This window comes from Schistocerca piceifrons, chromosome 2 (assembly GCF_021461385.2).
Source record: "Schistocerca piceifrons isolate TAMUIC-IGC-003096 chromosome 2, iqSchPice1.1, whole genome shotgun sequence".
NCBI classification, from domain to species: domain Eukaryota; kingdom Metazoa; phylum Arthropoda; class Insecta; order Orthoptera; family Acrididae; genus Schistocerca; species Schistocerca piceifrons.
Window position 1 is genome coordinate 346,642,786 of NC_060139.1, and position 18,257 is coordinate 346,661,042.

At 39.1% G+C, this 18,257-nt stretch overlaps 1 protein-coding gene across 1 annotated transcript in view; it reads left to right on the plus strand.

Moving 5' to 3' along the window:
- The window catches only part of LOC124774947 (FERM, ARHGEF and pleckstrin domain-containing protein 1), a 754,047-nt gene that overhangs the window by 648,711 nt on the left and 87,079 nt on the right, over positions 1-18,257 (plus strand). The window contains exon 12 of the mRNA XM_047249656.1: positions 8,035-8,152. Within this exon, the coding sequence (XP_047105612.1) occupies positions 8,035-8,152 (118 nt within the window). The remainder of the gene's footprint in view (positions 1-8,034; positions 8,153-18,257) is intronic.

Here is an 18,257-nt window from a genome sequence, read left to right on the forward strand (position 1 = left end):
TTTTCTAATGTGAATGTCCCACCAAATTTCTCTAGAAATCGACTGGATATTAACTTGCAGTTGTTACTAATTTCAATACAGTTATTTCAAATAATTCTGAGTGAAGTAGCAAAATTTGTATGATATTTTATGCAGTTCAGTCTATCTCGAATAATCCATGTATACAAAATGTATAGAATTAACTTTTTTTGGGAATAGCTGATGATGAAAGTATCACTAATTAGTTTAACAATCCAATCCCACTCCATTATTGAGAAATGTGATTGAGCTTGTCACATTTAGAATCAGATTCTCTACTCGCTTGCTGTAGAGGACTAAAAACATCAACAGCAAGGGGGAAGGGCTAGCAGATTCGGTTTACATAGTAATGATAATAATTTATCTAGAAAGTTATTTCTTAACAATTGCCTTGTTGAAAGAGAACATACAGCAAATGATGCCAGTGATTCTTGGCAGAGCTGCAGGCTCATTACTGATATACGAGAAACTAAAGACATGTTCAAAAGAAGGAACAAAATCTTTGTTTTAGAAGACAGTTGCATTACAAGAGGAGTTAAAAAATTTCCTGGGCAATGCCATGAATGATCAGGAAGAAGCTCGTAATAACACGTTTTGCTAAGTGAGAACATGTCGATTTGTTTTAGTGTAACTGAGACTTCGGTGATCTTCACGCTCATGAAGAGTGCTGCACATTTCTTGCAATCAGTATAGTGTAAATAACTCCCACATGTAGAATGATCACATAAATGTTTTGTGGGTTCACAATCAAATCATGTAAAGCTTTTTGCTTGTGAAATTTATTTATGATTAAAAGGTTTCAATCATGTTTAAACAAAAAATTGCCCAAGAAACATCTGCTACTAATGTTATTCTTGAAATTGTCCACTACTTTTATCATGGATGTAATGACAGTGACCACTTGTCATATTACTGTCTTTTGTTGTTCAGTAATTCCTGGATGATGTTGAGTGACCTTAGATTTTAGGTAGCCTTTCAAAAAAAATCATACACAGTTAACTCGTGGTTATGGGACATTTGTTTGAAAATCGGAAGTGAGTGCTGAGGATAGCTGCTTGTGGCCCATCCTGTTAAAAACACTCATTCTGTTGGCATTGCAGAATGGCGTATAACATGTCACAGTATCCACCTGAAACCACAATTTCTGTCACATTTTTTTTATATATATTTTTTTACTTACTGTAGTGCAAACCGTATCCACCAAATTTACACAAGACTGCTCAATAAAGCTATGTGATAAATGTTGATATTTAAGAGGGTTACTGGCTGGCCAGTACGCAAGTCTGCATTGTCAAGCAGATGAAAATATATGGCATAACCAATCAACACGAATAGCTGCAACAGTGTATCATTAGTAATGGATGTCACTTGAGTGATGATATAACTGAAAGAAACTTTCCCATAAAAATTTTTTAAGTTTTATTTTTATTGTCTGTCAAAATGTGAGAGAGGTCCTGTAATGCAGGAATTATTTCTATTGCTCTCTGAATTAGTGAAAGTGTTAACTGTACATCCAATAATGAAAGAGATTACTGTATCACTTGTAAGACACAAGTAACTAAAGGGGATTTCCACACTTAATACTTCGCTGTCGTAGTATCTCTTCTCTCCACACTGCTTAGTAGTATACTCTCCAAGGCCAGTTTTTCTCCTTCATGACTTCATGACTTTATGGCATTAGAAGATATTTTGGCAGTCATAATTGATTAAAGGCACATGAAGTGTGGGCAATTAAATAATTATTAAAATTAAGAAAATTAGTTATTCATCATTCCATTGCTGAAGAGAAAAAGCAAAATGTGTTACATTGGTTTCTTGATTGCAACAAAATTCATAATAGTTGACCAGAAATATGTCATAGTCAGGCAACAGAGCTTATGGTATAAAATTATTAGCAGCATTGATTCCTTTTATGAATCTACTTTTTCTTGAACTGTAGACATCCAGTTTCTTTTTAATAATCTTTGTAGTGAATGAATGCCAAAAATCTAAGTAGATTTCATAGTTGTATTTTGTATTATTCTGCTTTATTTCATTCTGTTTGTCTATTGTTTGCCTATTGCATATAAGCATGCTAATTTGCAAGTTGTAGTTTACTTCAGTTGTTTTGAATTTACCGTCTCTGTATGATTTGAAATCGATGACAGTGAAACTAGCACAGCTTAAGAAATATTGTGCTGTTGATATTGTGATGTATGAATTAATTATTTAAAAGGGTAAGGTGCAACCCCCTGTCATATTTGTGTCATTGCATGGCTGTTTTTTTTTAGTGTGCTTGTATGTGAATGCTGCAAGGACACAGTGGTGATATGGAGGGAATATGAGGGAAGGAATGGAGAGAAAGAGAGAGAAAATAATGTACAGTGATGTCTCATCAAATTCAGTTTTATGTTTCTGTAATGATGGTTTGTGCAAATGCCATAAAACTAATGGTGTTTAAGAATATGTCTTTAGAAGGAAAATAATTTTACACTCTTTAAAAATAAGTGATTGGCACTCATAATTTCATCAGCCAGCTTACTCATAAACTGCATATTAGAAATTGTTTTACGATTTTGAAATATAAATAAAAGAAAGTCACAGCTGTGTTTTTTATATATTCAGATATACTATTTTCTACTCTTTTAATTTGATTTTCCTTATTCATGCACATAGTAATCACAGTCTTTCCACGTAGTGTTTGCATGATTGTAATTTTGATAAACTTTTGGCTGGGCTGCTTACAGGCATTGTGAAAAAAATAATTTTTAGGTCTTCTGTTACTGTTTGTAACCTTTAACAGAACAACTGAAAATCTGTTAATGGCTGTCTCCATATTTCCTCAAGAATTATAGAGTTTTATTGGCTTATGGGTGTAATGGTAGTTCAGAAAATTAAAGCTAAATGTAATGTTTTAAACCATACTGTTGTAGCCATGTATATTTTAATTTTCAAGCATATCTAAACAAGACAAACAAGTTAAAATTCTGCCTGTAATGTTACATTAAAATTGTGCTGAACACAGATAGAAATCTAGATTTTTTTTTTACTTAGTAAAATTAATGCCTCTGAATTCCATTGTTCCATCATTGTGTTCTTCAATCACCTTTATTGCGTTGGTATTGGCTGTATGTAGCATGCAGAATGGTAATAGCAAAAAATAATTTTATTGTGATAATACTGAGCTTATTTACATGCATAATTTTTTGGTCTGTTATTTGAGATAATGATAAGTGGAGACAGTTCTACGTGAAGGACAGCTTTTTACTCAAAGGGAAGTGACATAGTCCATTATGCATTCTTGTTTCTGAGATATTTGAATCTGAGAGCAGAGGCCAGAAATATTTTATTTAATTTCTTCTAGAGAATTATGACTTGCAACTTATGTCTGATATTGTAACAGATTCCTTTCTTTCTTTTTACTTAAATATTTTAAATTTTCTATGATATTTATGGCTGAATGTTACAGAAAACCATTTTATCTATCTTCATGAACAGTTCAGCCAACAAAATGACATTCATTGGACTTTTTAGTTCATTTCACATAATACTACCAAAGTTTACTTTTTGGAACAGGTGCACAGTTCATAACTATTTTCAATTAAAGAAGTCTTGAATAAGCTTCAAATTGTCACAGTTAGATTTGTGAAAGATTTTCTTTACGCCATGACCAGTTTTCGATGAAGGCCTATTATCAGACATCTTCATTTACTTGTTGTTACTTTTGCACTCCAAAGATGCATGGCAAGCTACTTGTAAACACTGTGACAAAAAAGGAAATATTTTAATGTAAATACAGTTAAAAAATTAACAAACACTGTAAATATTTTTGAAGTAAAAAGCAGGTATTCCTCCAGCACATTTAGGCTTGACTGTTGACCGGCTAACATATTTCACTTTCATACTCCAGCAGGCACTGTTGTGAAATTTAGCTCAGTCAAATAACAAAACAATATGCCTTGTGGGTACGCAGGGTTGGCAGTAAGTCAAGTGGCTAATTTCTATGTTTTCATTTGGATCAGAAACTTTTTACCCACTTTTTAGACCAAATTAAACAATGGAAAATCCAATATGGAATACCAACACTATTATGGAAAGGATAGATTGCTAGTCACTGTGTAGGGGAGAAGTTGAGAGGCAGACAGGCCCAACAAAGAAGACCTTCTTCCGAAACAGAGAACACTCACACATTCACACAAGTGCAACTCACTCACACGTGACCACTGTGTCTGGCTGCTGTGGCCAGGATGCAAACAGCAACTGCACCTGACAGGGAAAGCAATCTAGTGAGGGTGGTAGAGGTAAGGAGGTGGCTTGGTAAGGGGGGGGGAGGACAAAGGGATAACAGGGTAGAGGGGGTGTAAGGTATAGCACTGTATGTGGGAACATGAAGGGGGACATGGTGGGGACAGGTAGTGCTCTAGTGCTTCTAGGTGCTATCAGGAGGTTTGGTAGGGGGAGGGGGAGAAGTAGAGAAGGGGGGGAGGGGGGAAACAAGTGATTGCGTTAACGGAATAGAAGGCTGTGAAGGACTGGGGTGAGAACAGTGAAGGAGATATGTAGGTTGAGAACAGGAACTAGTGAAAGTTGAGGCCAGTGGTGTTAAGGGAAAGTAGGATATGTTGTACGAATAGTTCGTACCTGCGCATTGTAGGAAAGCTGGTGTTGGCAGGAAGGACTAGATGGTGCGGGCTGTGAAGCAGAAGGGAGGTACATTCAATTAGTGCTTCACAGCCTGCACCATCTGGGTCCTTCCTACCAACACCAGATTTTCTGAACTGCACAGATGGGACCTCTCCCTACAATACAAGGTTGTTAGAAATAATTGAATCAATTTCACAGATATGCTGAAGCTGTATTATTTGACATATTGTCACAGGGCTTTGCACATATGTAGAAAAAGTAATGCTCCATATGTGCCTCCCTACTGATACAGCAGATATCAAGTCAATAATCAAGTTCTTCCCACATTCAGTGCAGCATGTGTCTATCAATCTGTTCAAAAACACTGATGATGCGACCTCTTAGTTCTGGTAGGTTTTTTGGTAGAGGAGGCAGAAACACGGAATCTTTCACATAAACCCACACAAAAAAATCACATGGGGTTAGCTCCAGAGAGTGTGGAGGCCATTACATGTATTGCTGACCATCAACCGCACAGTGACCGATCAATCAGTTTCTCAATTTCCTGTTTAATTATTCATCAACATCATGGTGGAGTGCTACGGAGCAAAATACAGCTGGTAGATAAAATCCATACTCTTGGTCTCCAGTTGTGGCATGAGCCAATTTTCAGCATGTCTAGATATAACAGTCTTTTCACAGAAGAAAAGGGGACTGTAAACTTTAAAACATGAGACTGCACAGAATACTTTAACTTTTGGTGGATCTCAAATGTGCTGAATGATAGTGTGGAGATTCTGTGCCCCCAGATTTGCACATTATACCTATTCACTGCGCCATTCTCAAAAAATGTTGATTCATCACTGAAGATGGGTGTCTCATAAAATACTTCCTCTTCCGTAAGCTGTTGCAACTGTGCTGCAAATTAAGTGTCCGACTTCGTCATCGGGAGTCAGGCGTTGTTGCAATTGCAAGTGGCTTCAGCCCCACTTGTTTCCTTAAGATTTTCCAAATAGTTAAATGCATTATGTCCAACTCTCTGCTTGCGCCATTTGTCAATTTCTGTGGGCTGCATACAAAACTTTCCTGCATGCGGTCATCTCTTTCTTCACTCACTGCAGGCTGACCCTCTTGCAGAGGCATCCTGAAGTTTTAATCTGCACAATTACCGAATAGAATTGGCAGAATATGGATATTTGTTGAACTTTGTTCTTAAGTGTCATTGCACTATCATGGCAGACTGATGGAAATGTGTTTTAAGCACAACATAAGATTTCTCGGCATCTGTTGCCTTCTTGCCTAACTGCTCACTGCTGGATTTTCATGGCCAAAATGTGAAGTGTGACTGCAACGATACAAAAGTTTTTGAATATTTGTGTGTGAGTGTTGAGTTTGTGACTATATGTCACTACAGTGAATTCATGAAGTCACTTCAATCATTTATAATAACGTTGTAAATCCTACATTTCTGTAACTGCCCTGCCCTCATGCTTTACTAGTCCCTGTCGTCCACCTACCTGTTCGATCCCTGCTCTTACGCCAGCACTACACAGCCTTCTATTCCACTAACACATTCACTACTCTTTTTTGCCCTTTTCTATTTCTCTCCTTTACCACTTCTTCCCCCCCCAAACCTCTCAACTGTGCCTTGCAGTCTTACCCTGCACCCACTACATCCCTGCATGCTCCCACAAGCAGCACTAAACCTTCCCCCACCCCTACTCTGTACGTCTTCCGCTCCCCACCCCATGCCACATCCTTACACCACCAATCATGCTATGTTGCTTCTCCTATAGTTGCTGTGCACATGCTGGCAACAGCAGACAGAGACTATTGTAGTGTGTGTGGGAGTTGTGCTTGTGCAAATGGGTGTGTGTTTTCTACTTCAGAAGAAGGCTTTTTATCTGAAAACTTAAATTTACAGCAGTCTCTTCATGTGCCTGTCTGCAACTTATCATCTCCTCTATATGGTGAGCAGCAGTTTATTCTTTTCATAATATTTTAGACTAAACTGTTTGTTGGTTTAAAATATTAGACAAGAATATGTTGTTTGCTGCCACCATTTTCCTATATTTATGAGCTGTTTTCCTGGCACTGATTTATTTACATGTTCCATAGATCTTGTCTGAGATAACTTGGTATGATATGGAATATGGCAGTTGGTTTATAAGTAATATTTAAATTATTAAGTTTTTTCTGTAATTTTAACGTACAAGAAAATGTAATAAATGTGACCCTTCACATATAGATACTATCTGTTCGGAACATGAATGTGATAATACGGGTGCTGAATAAATAAATATAAATAAATAAATAAATAAATAAAACTTCATTTATGATGGAGTAGGAGATGTCAAGCGGTAATGATTTCAGGCTAAAAACAAACTTTCATCTGCCAGCATCTTTAATTTGAGACAGAGGTAGTCAAATGTTTTTACGTCACCACACTTCATGCCTTTCTACACACGAAAGTGGTTACATCTTGGACAGTGGAGGTTATTTTTGTTTCTGGTGCTATGTGTATGACTGTTGCTATTATTCTCAGTTTGTGACTAGTTCTTCATAAGAAAAACTTCATTAGAGAGTTACTGCACCAGGCTATTGTTAGTGTGACTCGTTTTTAAAATAGCTACATGCTGTTCCAAGGTAGACATCTATTGCCATCATTAGAATTATTGTGAACAATCAATTTTTCTGTCTGTGTGAGGAATTTTCTCAGAAAATTACATGTTTGGTCCTGTGGTTGTGATTATGACTTTAAAATTGCAGGAAGTATTTTAATGGATTAGGGACAAATACAAGTAAATTGAAAGTGCACATGGGAGGAATGATAGTAAAATACCTCACTTTCCAGAACTTGCAGTAGTTGTTGATTGTCAGCTAAGATTACTTTAGTATGTTGGAAAAAAAGGAAAACAATTTTTTATATATACATTTCTTTGCAATTAGGATTAATATTTTGTCTTCAATCCTCAGGACTAAATTTGTTGTTTGATGCCAACACTACATAATTAATACCATTCACATGCATAGTTTAGTCTTGGCATGTTTATTCAAATTTGTGTACCCTTTAGTTGATATTGCGAGCAAATATAACTCTATTGTAGTCAGTTTCTCCTTCAAATTTTCATAAGACATTTGTTTTCTATGATCTTTTCATTTTTTATGCTTTCTGTATTCAGTATTATTTGCAGAAATAGTTTTCAGTATAGAATTCTTTGCATTGATTTGAATACCATTGGGACTTTTAAAATTTCACCCAGTAGTATGAGTTTGTTTTTGCAGACATTGGATGCTTTATCATCATGCAAACTGTTATACCCAGTATTTCAGTATTCTTACTTGCACAAACTGTGTGTGTATTCATTTTTGAATGTCCAGTCTCTAAAATTTATTTTGTTTGTTTTACTTTAGGGCTTGAAGTCTTAGAAAATGTCACACCAAATGAAGGGAAGAAAGGCCACCCATTCCTTGCTGCATCAACACCAAATCACAGTGCCAGAAATAATGGTGACATCTCAACAAATCATATGTAAGCTTGTTAGAAATGTGTATTAATATTTTAGTTGTAGTGCTGTGGAGAGAGAGAGAGAGAGAGAGGGAGGAGATGAACAGAGTGGGATGGATACATGCTTCAAAAGAATATTCTTACCTCTAAGTTTTATTGAATAAGTAGTTCATTTATCTTAGCTGCTGCAAAATTAACGTCCAGTTCAGGCATTGTGCTACGCAGGCTGCAGCTGTGTTAACCCATAAGGCAATTTCTTTTTCCATTCATTCTTCAATGTGAGGAGACTCCCAGATTAATGTTTTTGTTATCTGCTTCTAAAGTTCGGAATAGGATAAGAAACAAGTACTACATGCAAAAAAGACAGTATGCCTAACCTTCCACACCATTCAGAACAGAATTCTCCAGGTTCCAACAGTAGCACTAAGTGGCAGCAATGTACAATTCTTTGGGACTGACGTCACTGATACATTCAGTGGAAAACCTGTATTGACATTATTAGTTCCGGGCTAAGCAAAATTTGTTTTATGCTCCACTCAGTGAGGAACGCGCTGAATTCCAGCACATTGACATGCATGTATTTTGCACTTTTCTGTTGAGTACTATGCTACGGAATTATTTTTCATGGTCATAGTTCTGAATCAGGGAAATTATTTATACTGTCAAAAAGATGCAATCAGAATAATCCTGTGCAAAATGCAAAGGAAATGTGTACACCGCTTTTAAAAAAATTAAACATACTACTTCTCCCTAGCCAATGTTTTATTAAACAAAACATCAGTAGATTTCCCAGGAATCTGGACAGTCACCATCATGTGATTCTTGAGTTTCTCCCGGCGTATTTGATAATCAAAATATTCACGGGTGTGCTGCCGGTCTATAGTGTCCAACGGGCACAATATTTCGGCGATCATACATGTCGCCATCATCAGGTGAACTGACGGACTGAGCTCCTGTGAATGTGCCGGCACGGAGATCCGTACACTATGGCTGCTCAGAGGGAACTGAGTTTGGTCGCAGCGGCGCCCGATTTAAATACCCTCTGCCCACGGCGCGCTCCCTCCGCCGTCCGCGCCCCGTGCCATGGTCGCGCGGTGGAACAGATAGCGACAGCGTCTGAGATGACGTCGGTGTGATGGCTCTGTCCGCCGTGGTCGTCACAACTATACGTTTGCTCGATTTACTCTTGATTAACACAATCGCTAGTTCCCAAGCCTTGCTAAGATTATAGCCACAGTCCCGGTGTATGAGGTCGTCATTGGTGCGAATTTCGATGGCCTCTCTAACAACTCTGTCCCAGTATCTCGACGTCTGTACCAGAATCCTAGTGCGGTCATACTCCATGGCGTGATTTTCCGACAAACAATGTTCAGTGACCACCGACTTGCTCGGATACATCAGTCGAGTGTGCCTCTGGTGTTCACGGCATCGATCCTCGACGGTACGCATCGTCTGACCAATATACGACTTGCCACATTGACACGGAATCTGGTACACACCGGCCTTCCTCAAACCGAGGTCATCTTTGGCGCTCCCCACCAGTGCACGAGTTTTATTTGGAGGACAAAACACAGTTCCGAACCGGTGTTTCTTCAGAATGCGGGCGATTTTCCCCGAGAGTGCGCCTGTGTATGGAATAAATGCAGTGCCTACCTCCTCCCTCGTGACTTTATCCATCTCAACAGGTTGTGCTGCAGTGGTTGGGCGGAGAGCACGTTGAATCTGCCACTCTGAGTACCCATTTTTTCGAAATACTGTTCTCAGATGTTCCAATTCCTGGGGTAGACACTCTGCGTCAGAGATAGTGCGCGCCCTATGTACTAGAGTTTTAAGTACCCATTCCTCTGTGAAGGGTGGTGGCAGCTGTCTGCATGCAAATACAGATCAGTGTGCATTGTCTTCCAATACACCCCATGACCTAGGGTGCTGTCAGCCCTTCTCTTGACCAAGATGTCAAGGAAAGGTAATTTACCCTCCGTTTCAGTCTCCATAGTGAATTTGATGTTGGGGTGTATGGAGTTTAGATGTGTAAGGAAGTCTAGGAGTTTATCCATACCATGTGGCCAGATGACGAACGTGTCGTCCACGTAACGGAAAAAGCAAGTAGGTTTCCATACGGATGACGACAGGGCTTCCTCCTCGAAGTTCTCCATGTACAAATTCGCTACCACCGGTGAGAGTGGGCTACCCATGGCGACTCCCTCCGTTTGTTCGTAGTATTCTCCATTAAAAAGAAAATACGTGGAAGTCAAGACATGCCTAAAAAGTTCAGTGGTCTTCTCGTCAAACTTCTGACTAATCAATTCTAGTGACTCTCGCAGGGGTACCCTCGTAAACAAGGAAACGATGTCAAAACTCACCATGATATCTGACTCGTCCAACCTGAAGCTATCAAGGCGTTTAACAAAATCCACGGAATTACGGATGTGATGAGGGCATTTACCCACATAAGGACTTAATATTCCCATCAGGTATTTGGCCAACAAATATGTAGGTGTCCTGATGTTGCTGACAATGGGGTGTAATGGTACCCCCTCTTTGTGAACCTTCGGGAGTCCATATAGTCTAGGTGGTACCGGACCTTGGGGTAACAATTTCTTAGCGTCACCCTCCGGTAAATCTGCGTCCTTGAGAAGCGCCCTCATCTTGTTCTCCACCTTCTTTGTAGGGTCAACGCTGATCTTCCGGTAGGAATCGTCATTTAGCAGGCTCTGCATCTTATCAGTGTAGTCCTTATGGGAGACAACAACTGTAGCATTGCCTTTGTCAGCCGGTAAGACAACAATTTCAGAGCGCTCCCTCAGATCATGAATGGCCACCCTCTCTTTACTGCTGATATTTGACTTCATCGGCTTGGATTTCGTCAGCGCATGACAAGTTTCATGATGTATTTCCTCGGCTGATTCTGGTGGAAGTCGAGCTGCAACCTGTTCAACAGCACTAACAAATTCTGCATCTGGAGCGCTCTGAAATTGTTGTCTTACCGGCTGACAAAGGCAATGCTACAGTTGTTGTCTCCCATAAGGACTACACTGATAAGATGCAGAGCCTGCTAAATGACGATTCCTACCGGATGATTAGCGTTGACCCTACAAAGAAGGTGGAGAACAAGACGAGGGCGCTTCTCAAGGATGCAGATTTAGTGGAGGGTGACGCTAAGAAATTGTTACTCCAAGGTCCGGTACCGCCTAGACTATATGGACTCCCGAAGGTTCACAAAGAGGGGGTACCATTACGCCCCATTGTCAGCAACATCAGGGCACCTACATATTTGTTGGCCAAATACCTGATGGGAATATTAAGTCCTTATGTGGGTAAATGCCCTCATCACATCCGTAATTTCGTGGATTTTGTTAAACGCCTTGATAGCTTCAGCTTGGACGAGTCAGATATCATGGTGAGTTTTGACATTGTTTCCTTGTTTACGAGGTTACCCCTGCGAGAGTCACTAGAATTGATTAGTCAGAAGTTTGACGAGAAGACCACTGAACTTTTTAGGCATGTCTTGGCTTCCACGTATTTTCTTTTTAATGGAGAATACTACAAACAAACGGAGGGAGTCGCCATGGGTAGCCCACTCTCACCGGTGGTAGCGAATTTGTACATGGAGAACTTCGAGGAGGAAGCCCTGTCGTCATCCGTATGGAAACCTTCTTGCTTTTTCCGTTACATGGACGACACGTTCATCATCTGGCCACATGGTATGGATAAACTCCTGGACTTCCTCACACATCTAAACTTCATACACCCCAACATCAAATTCACTATGGAGACTGAAACGGAGAGTAAATTACCTTTCCTTGACGTCTTGGTCAAGAGAAGGGCTGACGGCACCCTAGGTCATGTGGTGTATTGGAAGACAATGCACACTGATCTGTATTTGCACGCAGACATCTGCCACCACCCTTCACAGAGGAATGGGTACTTAAAACTCTAGTACATAGTGCGCGCCCTATCTCTGACGCAGAGAGTCTACCCCAGGAATTGGAACATCTGAGAACAGTATTTCGAAAAAATGGGTACTCAGAGTGGCAGATTCAACGTGCTCTCCGCCCAACCACTGCAGCACAACCTGTTGAAATGGATGAAGTCACGAGGGAGAAGGTAGGCACTGCATTTATTCCATACACAGGTGCACTCTCGAGGAAAATCGCCCGCATTCTGAAGAAACACCGGGTCGGAACTGTGTTTTGTCCTCCAAATAAAACTCGTGCACTGGTGGGGAGCGCCAAAGATGATCTCGGTTTGAGGAAGGCCGGCATGTACCAGATTCTGTGTCAATGTGGCAAGTCGTATATTGGTCAGACGATGCGTACCGTCGAGGATCGATGCCATGAACACCAGAGGCACACTCGACTGATGTATCCGAGCAAGTCGGCGGTCGCTGAACATTGTTTGTTGGAAAATCACGCCATGGAGTATGACCGCACGAGGATTCTGGTACAGACGTCGAGATACTGGGAGGCCATCGAAATTCGCACCAATGGCGACCTCATAAATCATGACTGTGGCTATAATCTTAGCAAGGCTTGGGAACCAGCGATTGTGTTAATCAAGAGTAAATCGAGCAAACGTATAGTTGTGATGACCACGGCGGACAGATCCATCACACAGACGTCATCTCAGATGCCGTCGCAATCTGTTCCGGGGCGCGGACGGCGGAGGGAGTGCGCCGCGGGCGGAGGGTATTTAAATCGGCCACTGCTGCGACCGAACCCAGTTCCCTCTGAGCAGCCATAGTGTACGGATCTCCGTGCCGGCACGTTCACAGGAGCTCAGTCCGTCAGTTCACCTGATGATGGCGACATGTATGATTGCCGAAATATTGTGCCCGTCGGACACTATAGACCGGCAGCACACCCGTGGATATTTTGATAGTCACTATCATGATACAAGGTGTAAAAAATTGTTAAGACTATTTCCCTATTTAACTAAACTGTATACCAACAGTTTTAAACTCTACAACCATCTTCTAACAAAACATTGCTTTTACAGCATACAAGACTTCCTTGAATGTGATCTAACATAAATTAAATTATATATTTTTATTATGTTTCAAAGTCAAACTGTGTCATTAGAAATAACCTATTGTCTGTTAACAAACTTTTGCTGTTTGATTATGACCAGCAATATTATTTGAACTTTTCTTACTCTGGTATTGTTATGAAAACATATGTAATTTTTACACAAATTGCTACTAAATTTAAAACTATTACTAAATGCAGTATGTCTAATTTCAAGTCTTCTGCAGCCTTTCGATGACTCAACCCATCTACATTCTTTCAGTTGTTATTATTTAACATATTAATTTAACTGCTTTGTGGCAAATTTTGTTTCCCTTCATCTTGTTAGATGAATGTTAAAGTATTTTACATGGAATCTTGTAATTATTTTTTAACTTTGTTGCTTATCTGAAGCTGTCTGTGCCTAAACAACCAACAAAGTGATTTAGACAGACAACATTCATTGAAGGGCAATATGGTTACAGACTTGTACAAAAAATTTGCTGATAAGAATTCCTGCAATAGAATGTGTGTGATATAGTCTGATGAGCCAACAAAAGAATATTTAACCCTCGCAGCTCACACTAGAGTTGAATAACCTTGCATCTCAAAGAAGGGTTCACTGGACCCCAGTAAAATATCATGTAACAATTGTTGTAAGCTAATTAATATATACATTAAACTTTCTTATTTATGTGGGAGGTTGTAAGTAACTGTATAGCTTTCTTTAATGATTTTTTTAAAATATTATAACAACAGTGTGCAACATGGTGTTTGCCAAACATGCATAGTATTATTTATAAATAATGTTTTGTATTTTTTTATGTTTAGCTTTCTTACATTTGAATGTGTATAATGCAATAGAATGTCTTACTTGACTTTATTTAGTTATTATAATGTACTGTGTTTACAAATTTGGTACATGTCACACTTCAACACCATACTGAAAACTGTGTGTGTGTGTGTGTGTGTGTGTGTGTGTGTGTGTGTGTGTGTGAGAGAGAGAGAGAGAGAGAGAGAGAGAGAGAGAGAGAGAGCTTGAATGTATAAAGTAATATAACATAGTATAATATGATGGAGTTTTGATTTTTACAGGATTTTTCGGCATAAGAAGTTTACAAAATTATTTACTATTATTGTATGTTTGTGCAAAAGTGTATAAAAAAGATGAAACTAATGTATATTAGAATGAAGTGAAAAACTACACTTAACATCAGTCACTATTTGTATTGGCAGTGCACACACATTTTTGTTTTTCTGTCTCTTTTTTCTTAGACATAGTGAACATCTCACTTTACTGGTTAGAGGTTCTGGTCTGTCTGGTACCACTGTGTCTATTTCAAACATATCTTCCTGAGTTTTCTTCAAATGCCTTCATTGTGTAGGTGTATTCAATCTAGCCCTTAAGTATGGTCCAACCTTTTAAGTTCCATGTCAGTTCATGAATAAATTTTCTTTGTGACCTCTTTAATTCAGTATTGTAAAGGGTAAACAGAATCATGACATGTATTTCACTTTGACCCAAAATGTCACAGAAAACCTTCATAGGCCAACTTCTTGTTGCACGTGCAGTGGCGTAAGTTTTACACAGCTGATCAGAAGTGTCGGTACCACCGTTTGTTTTATTGTATGAAATTATCATTTCAGGTTGTCCTGTTGTTTCGTCTGTGTAATTTGAGTATTGCATGGTAGACAGCAAAAACACAACTTCATTCTTCTTTGGGACATATGACAGTAGCGCCTTACTGAAATCAAAGGCAGATTGTGTTTTCTTGACATTTCGAGAATGTAAAAGTGATTGTGGTATTTCAGACTTATTTTTTCTTACGGTTGCCAATTCTGTCAAACCAAAGTTTCAGTCATAGTCTGATAAAGAGGAATTGACAAAAACCAGTTGACAACAATCAGGTTTCTATTAGTGCCATTGAATGGTTCCTGATTACTGTCTCGCATAATAAGATGGAATACTGTTTAACATGTAATAAGTCTTGGAATCATTCGACATCAAAATCTTGATTCCATATTTGGCCGGCTTTTAAGACACACATATTCTGAAAGGGCAGTTGCACAGAAACTCACTACCTTCTTGTCTATTGTACAGTACTTGAAAGGAGTATATAGAGATTTGCTGTTATCAATAAATTTAGTCCAGATGTCCCAAATGGGTGCAAATTGGTGTTCTTGTTTTCTTTGCATGCAGGTTGCTTTGTCATCAAACATGAAACAGGGCATTGCCAAATGTGGGAGACCAAAGTTCTAAATTTGTCTTAGCAGCCATATTTACTGCTCAGAGTTACAAGAGACCAATTGATTGCTCTCAGCTCTACAATATTTGTTGTACTATAATACCCCATGAACCATGGACCTCACCATTGGTGGAGAGGCTTGCATGCCTCAGTGATACAGATAGCTGTACCATACGTGCAGTCACAGCGGAGGGGTATCTGTTGAGAGGCCAGACAAATGTGTGTTTCCTGAAGAGGGGCAACTGTCTTTTCAGTTGTTTCCAGGGTAACAGTCTGAATGATTGGCTGATCTGGCCTTGTAACATAACCAAAACAGTCTTGCTGTCCTGGTACTGCAAACAACTGAAAGCAAGGGGAAGCTACAGCCATAATTTTTCCCAAGTGCATGCAGCTCTACTGCATGGTTAAATGCTGATGGTATCCTCTTCCCCATTTGAATCTCTGGGCGGGGACGAGTTGAAAAGCATAGTGAACGCATTATTGTAGCCAAGATAAACACGGAGCCCATACCCACCACAGTTGTACAAGTTCATATGCCAACTAGCTCCACAGACGAGGAGGAGGTTGAAGAAATGTATAATGAGATAAAAGAAGTTATTCAGATAGTTAAGGGAGCCAAAAATTTAATAGTCATGAGGGACTGGAATTTGATAGCAGGGGAAGGAAGAGAAGAAAAAGTATTAGGTGAATATGGACTGTGGGAAATGAATGAAAGAGGAAGCTGCCTGGTAGAATTTTGCATAGAGCATAATTTAATCGTAGGTAACACTTGGTCTAAGAATCATGAGAGAAGGCTGATACATGAAAGAGACCAGAAGGTTTCAGATTGATTATATAATGGTTAGACAGAGATTTAGGAACCAGATTTTAAATTGTAAGACATTTCAGGGGCAGATGTGGAATCTGACCACAATTTATTAGTTATGAACTGCAGATTAAAACTGAAGGAAATGCAAAAAGGCAGAAACCTGGATAAACTGAAAGAACCATAGGTTGTAGAGGATTTCAGAGGGTGCATCAGGGAATGATTGACAAGAACAGGGGAAAGGAATACAATAGAAGAAGAATGGGTAGGTTAGAGAGATAAAATAGTGAAGGCAGCCGAGGATCAAGTAGGTAAAAAGACAAGGGATAGTAGAAATCTTTGGGTTACGCAAGAGATATTGAATTTATTCAATGAAAGGAGAAAATATGAAAATGTATAAATGAAGTGGGTGAAAGAGAATACAAATGTCTCAAAAATGAGACTGACAGAAAGAGCAAAATGGCTAAGCAGGAATGACTAGGGGACAAATGTAAGGATGTAGAAGCATGTATCATTAGGAGTAAGATATATACTGCCTACAGGAAAATTAAAAGAGATGTTGGGAGAAAAGAGAACCACCAGTATCAATATCAAAAGCTCAGATAGAAAACCAGTTCCAAGCAAAGAAGGGAAAGCAGAAAGGTGAGGGAGATGTACTTGAGGGCAATATTATGGAAATAGAAGAGGACATAGAGGAAGATGAGATGGGAGATACGATACTGCATGAAGAATTTGACAAAGCTACAGGAGTAGACAACATTCTGTTGGAGCTACTGATAGCCTTGGGAGAGCCAGCCATGACAAAACTCTTCCATCTGGTGGGCAGGATGTATGACACAGGCAAAATACCATCAGACTTAAGAAGAAAATAATAATCCCAATTCCAAAGAAGGTGCTGACAGGTGTGAAAATTATCGAACTATCAGTTTAATTAGTCATGGTTGCAAAATACTAACACAAATCATTTACAGAAGAACGGAAAAATTGGTAGAAGCCAATCTTGGAGAAGACCAGTTTGGATTATGGAGAAATGTAGGAATATGCGAGGAAATATTGGCTCTACGACTTCTCATAGAATATAGATTAAGGAAAGGCAAACCTATGTTTATAACATTTGTGGAATAAGAGAAAGCTTTTGACAATGTTGACTGGAATACTCTCTTTCAAATTCTAAAGGTGGCAGGGGTAAAATACAACTAGCGAAAGGCTATTTACAATTTGTACAGAAACCAGATGGCAGTTATAAGAGTCGAGGGGCAAGCAGTGGTTATTCAATCTTTATATTGAGCAAGCAGTAAAGGAAACAAAAGATAAAATTGGAGTAGAAATTAAAGTCCATGGAGAAGTAATAAAAACTTTGAGGTTCGCTGACAACATTGTAATTCTGGCTGAGAGAGCAAAGGACCTAGAAGAGCAGTTGAACAGAATGGACAGTATCTTGAAAGGAGGATATAAGATAAACATCAACAAAAGCAAAATGAGGATAACGGAATGTGGTCGAATTAAATCGGGAGATGCTGAGGGAATTAGATTAGGAAATGAGACACTTAAAGTAGTAAACGAGTTTTTCTATTTGGGAAGCAAAATAACTGATGATGGTCATAGTAGGGAGGATATAAAATGTAGAATGGCAGTGGCAAGAAAAGGGTTTCTGAAGATGAGAAATTTGTTAACATCGAGTATAGATTTCAGTGTCAGGAAGTCCTTTTTGAAAGTATTTGTATGTAGTGAAACATGGATGATTAACAGTTTAGATGAGAAGGGAAAAGAAGCTTTTGAAATGTTGTGCTACAGAAGAATGCTGAAGATTAGATGGGTAGATCATGTAACTAATGAGGAGGTACTGAAAAGAATTGGGGAGAAGAAAAATTTGTGGTACAACCTGACTAAAAGAAGGGACTGTTGGTAGGACACATTCTGAGGCCTCAAGGGATCACCAGTTCAGTGTTGGAGAGAAGAATGGAGGGTAAAAATCATAGAGGGTGACCAGGAGATGAATACAGTGAGCAAATTCAGAAGGATGTAGGTTGTGGTAGTTATTTGGAGATGATGAGGCTTGCACAGGATAGAGTAGC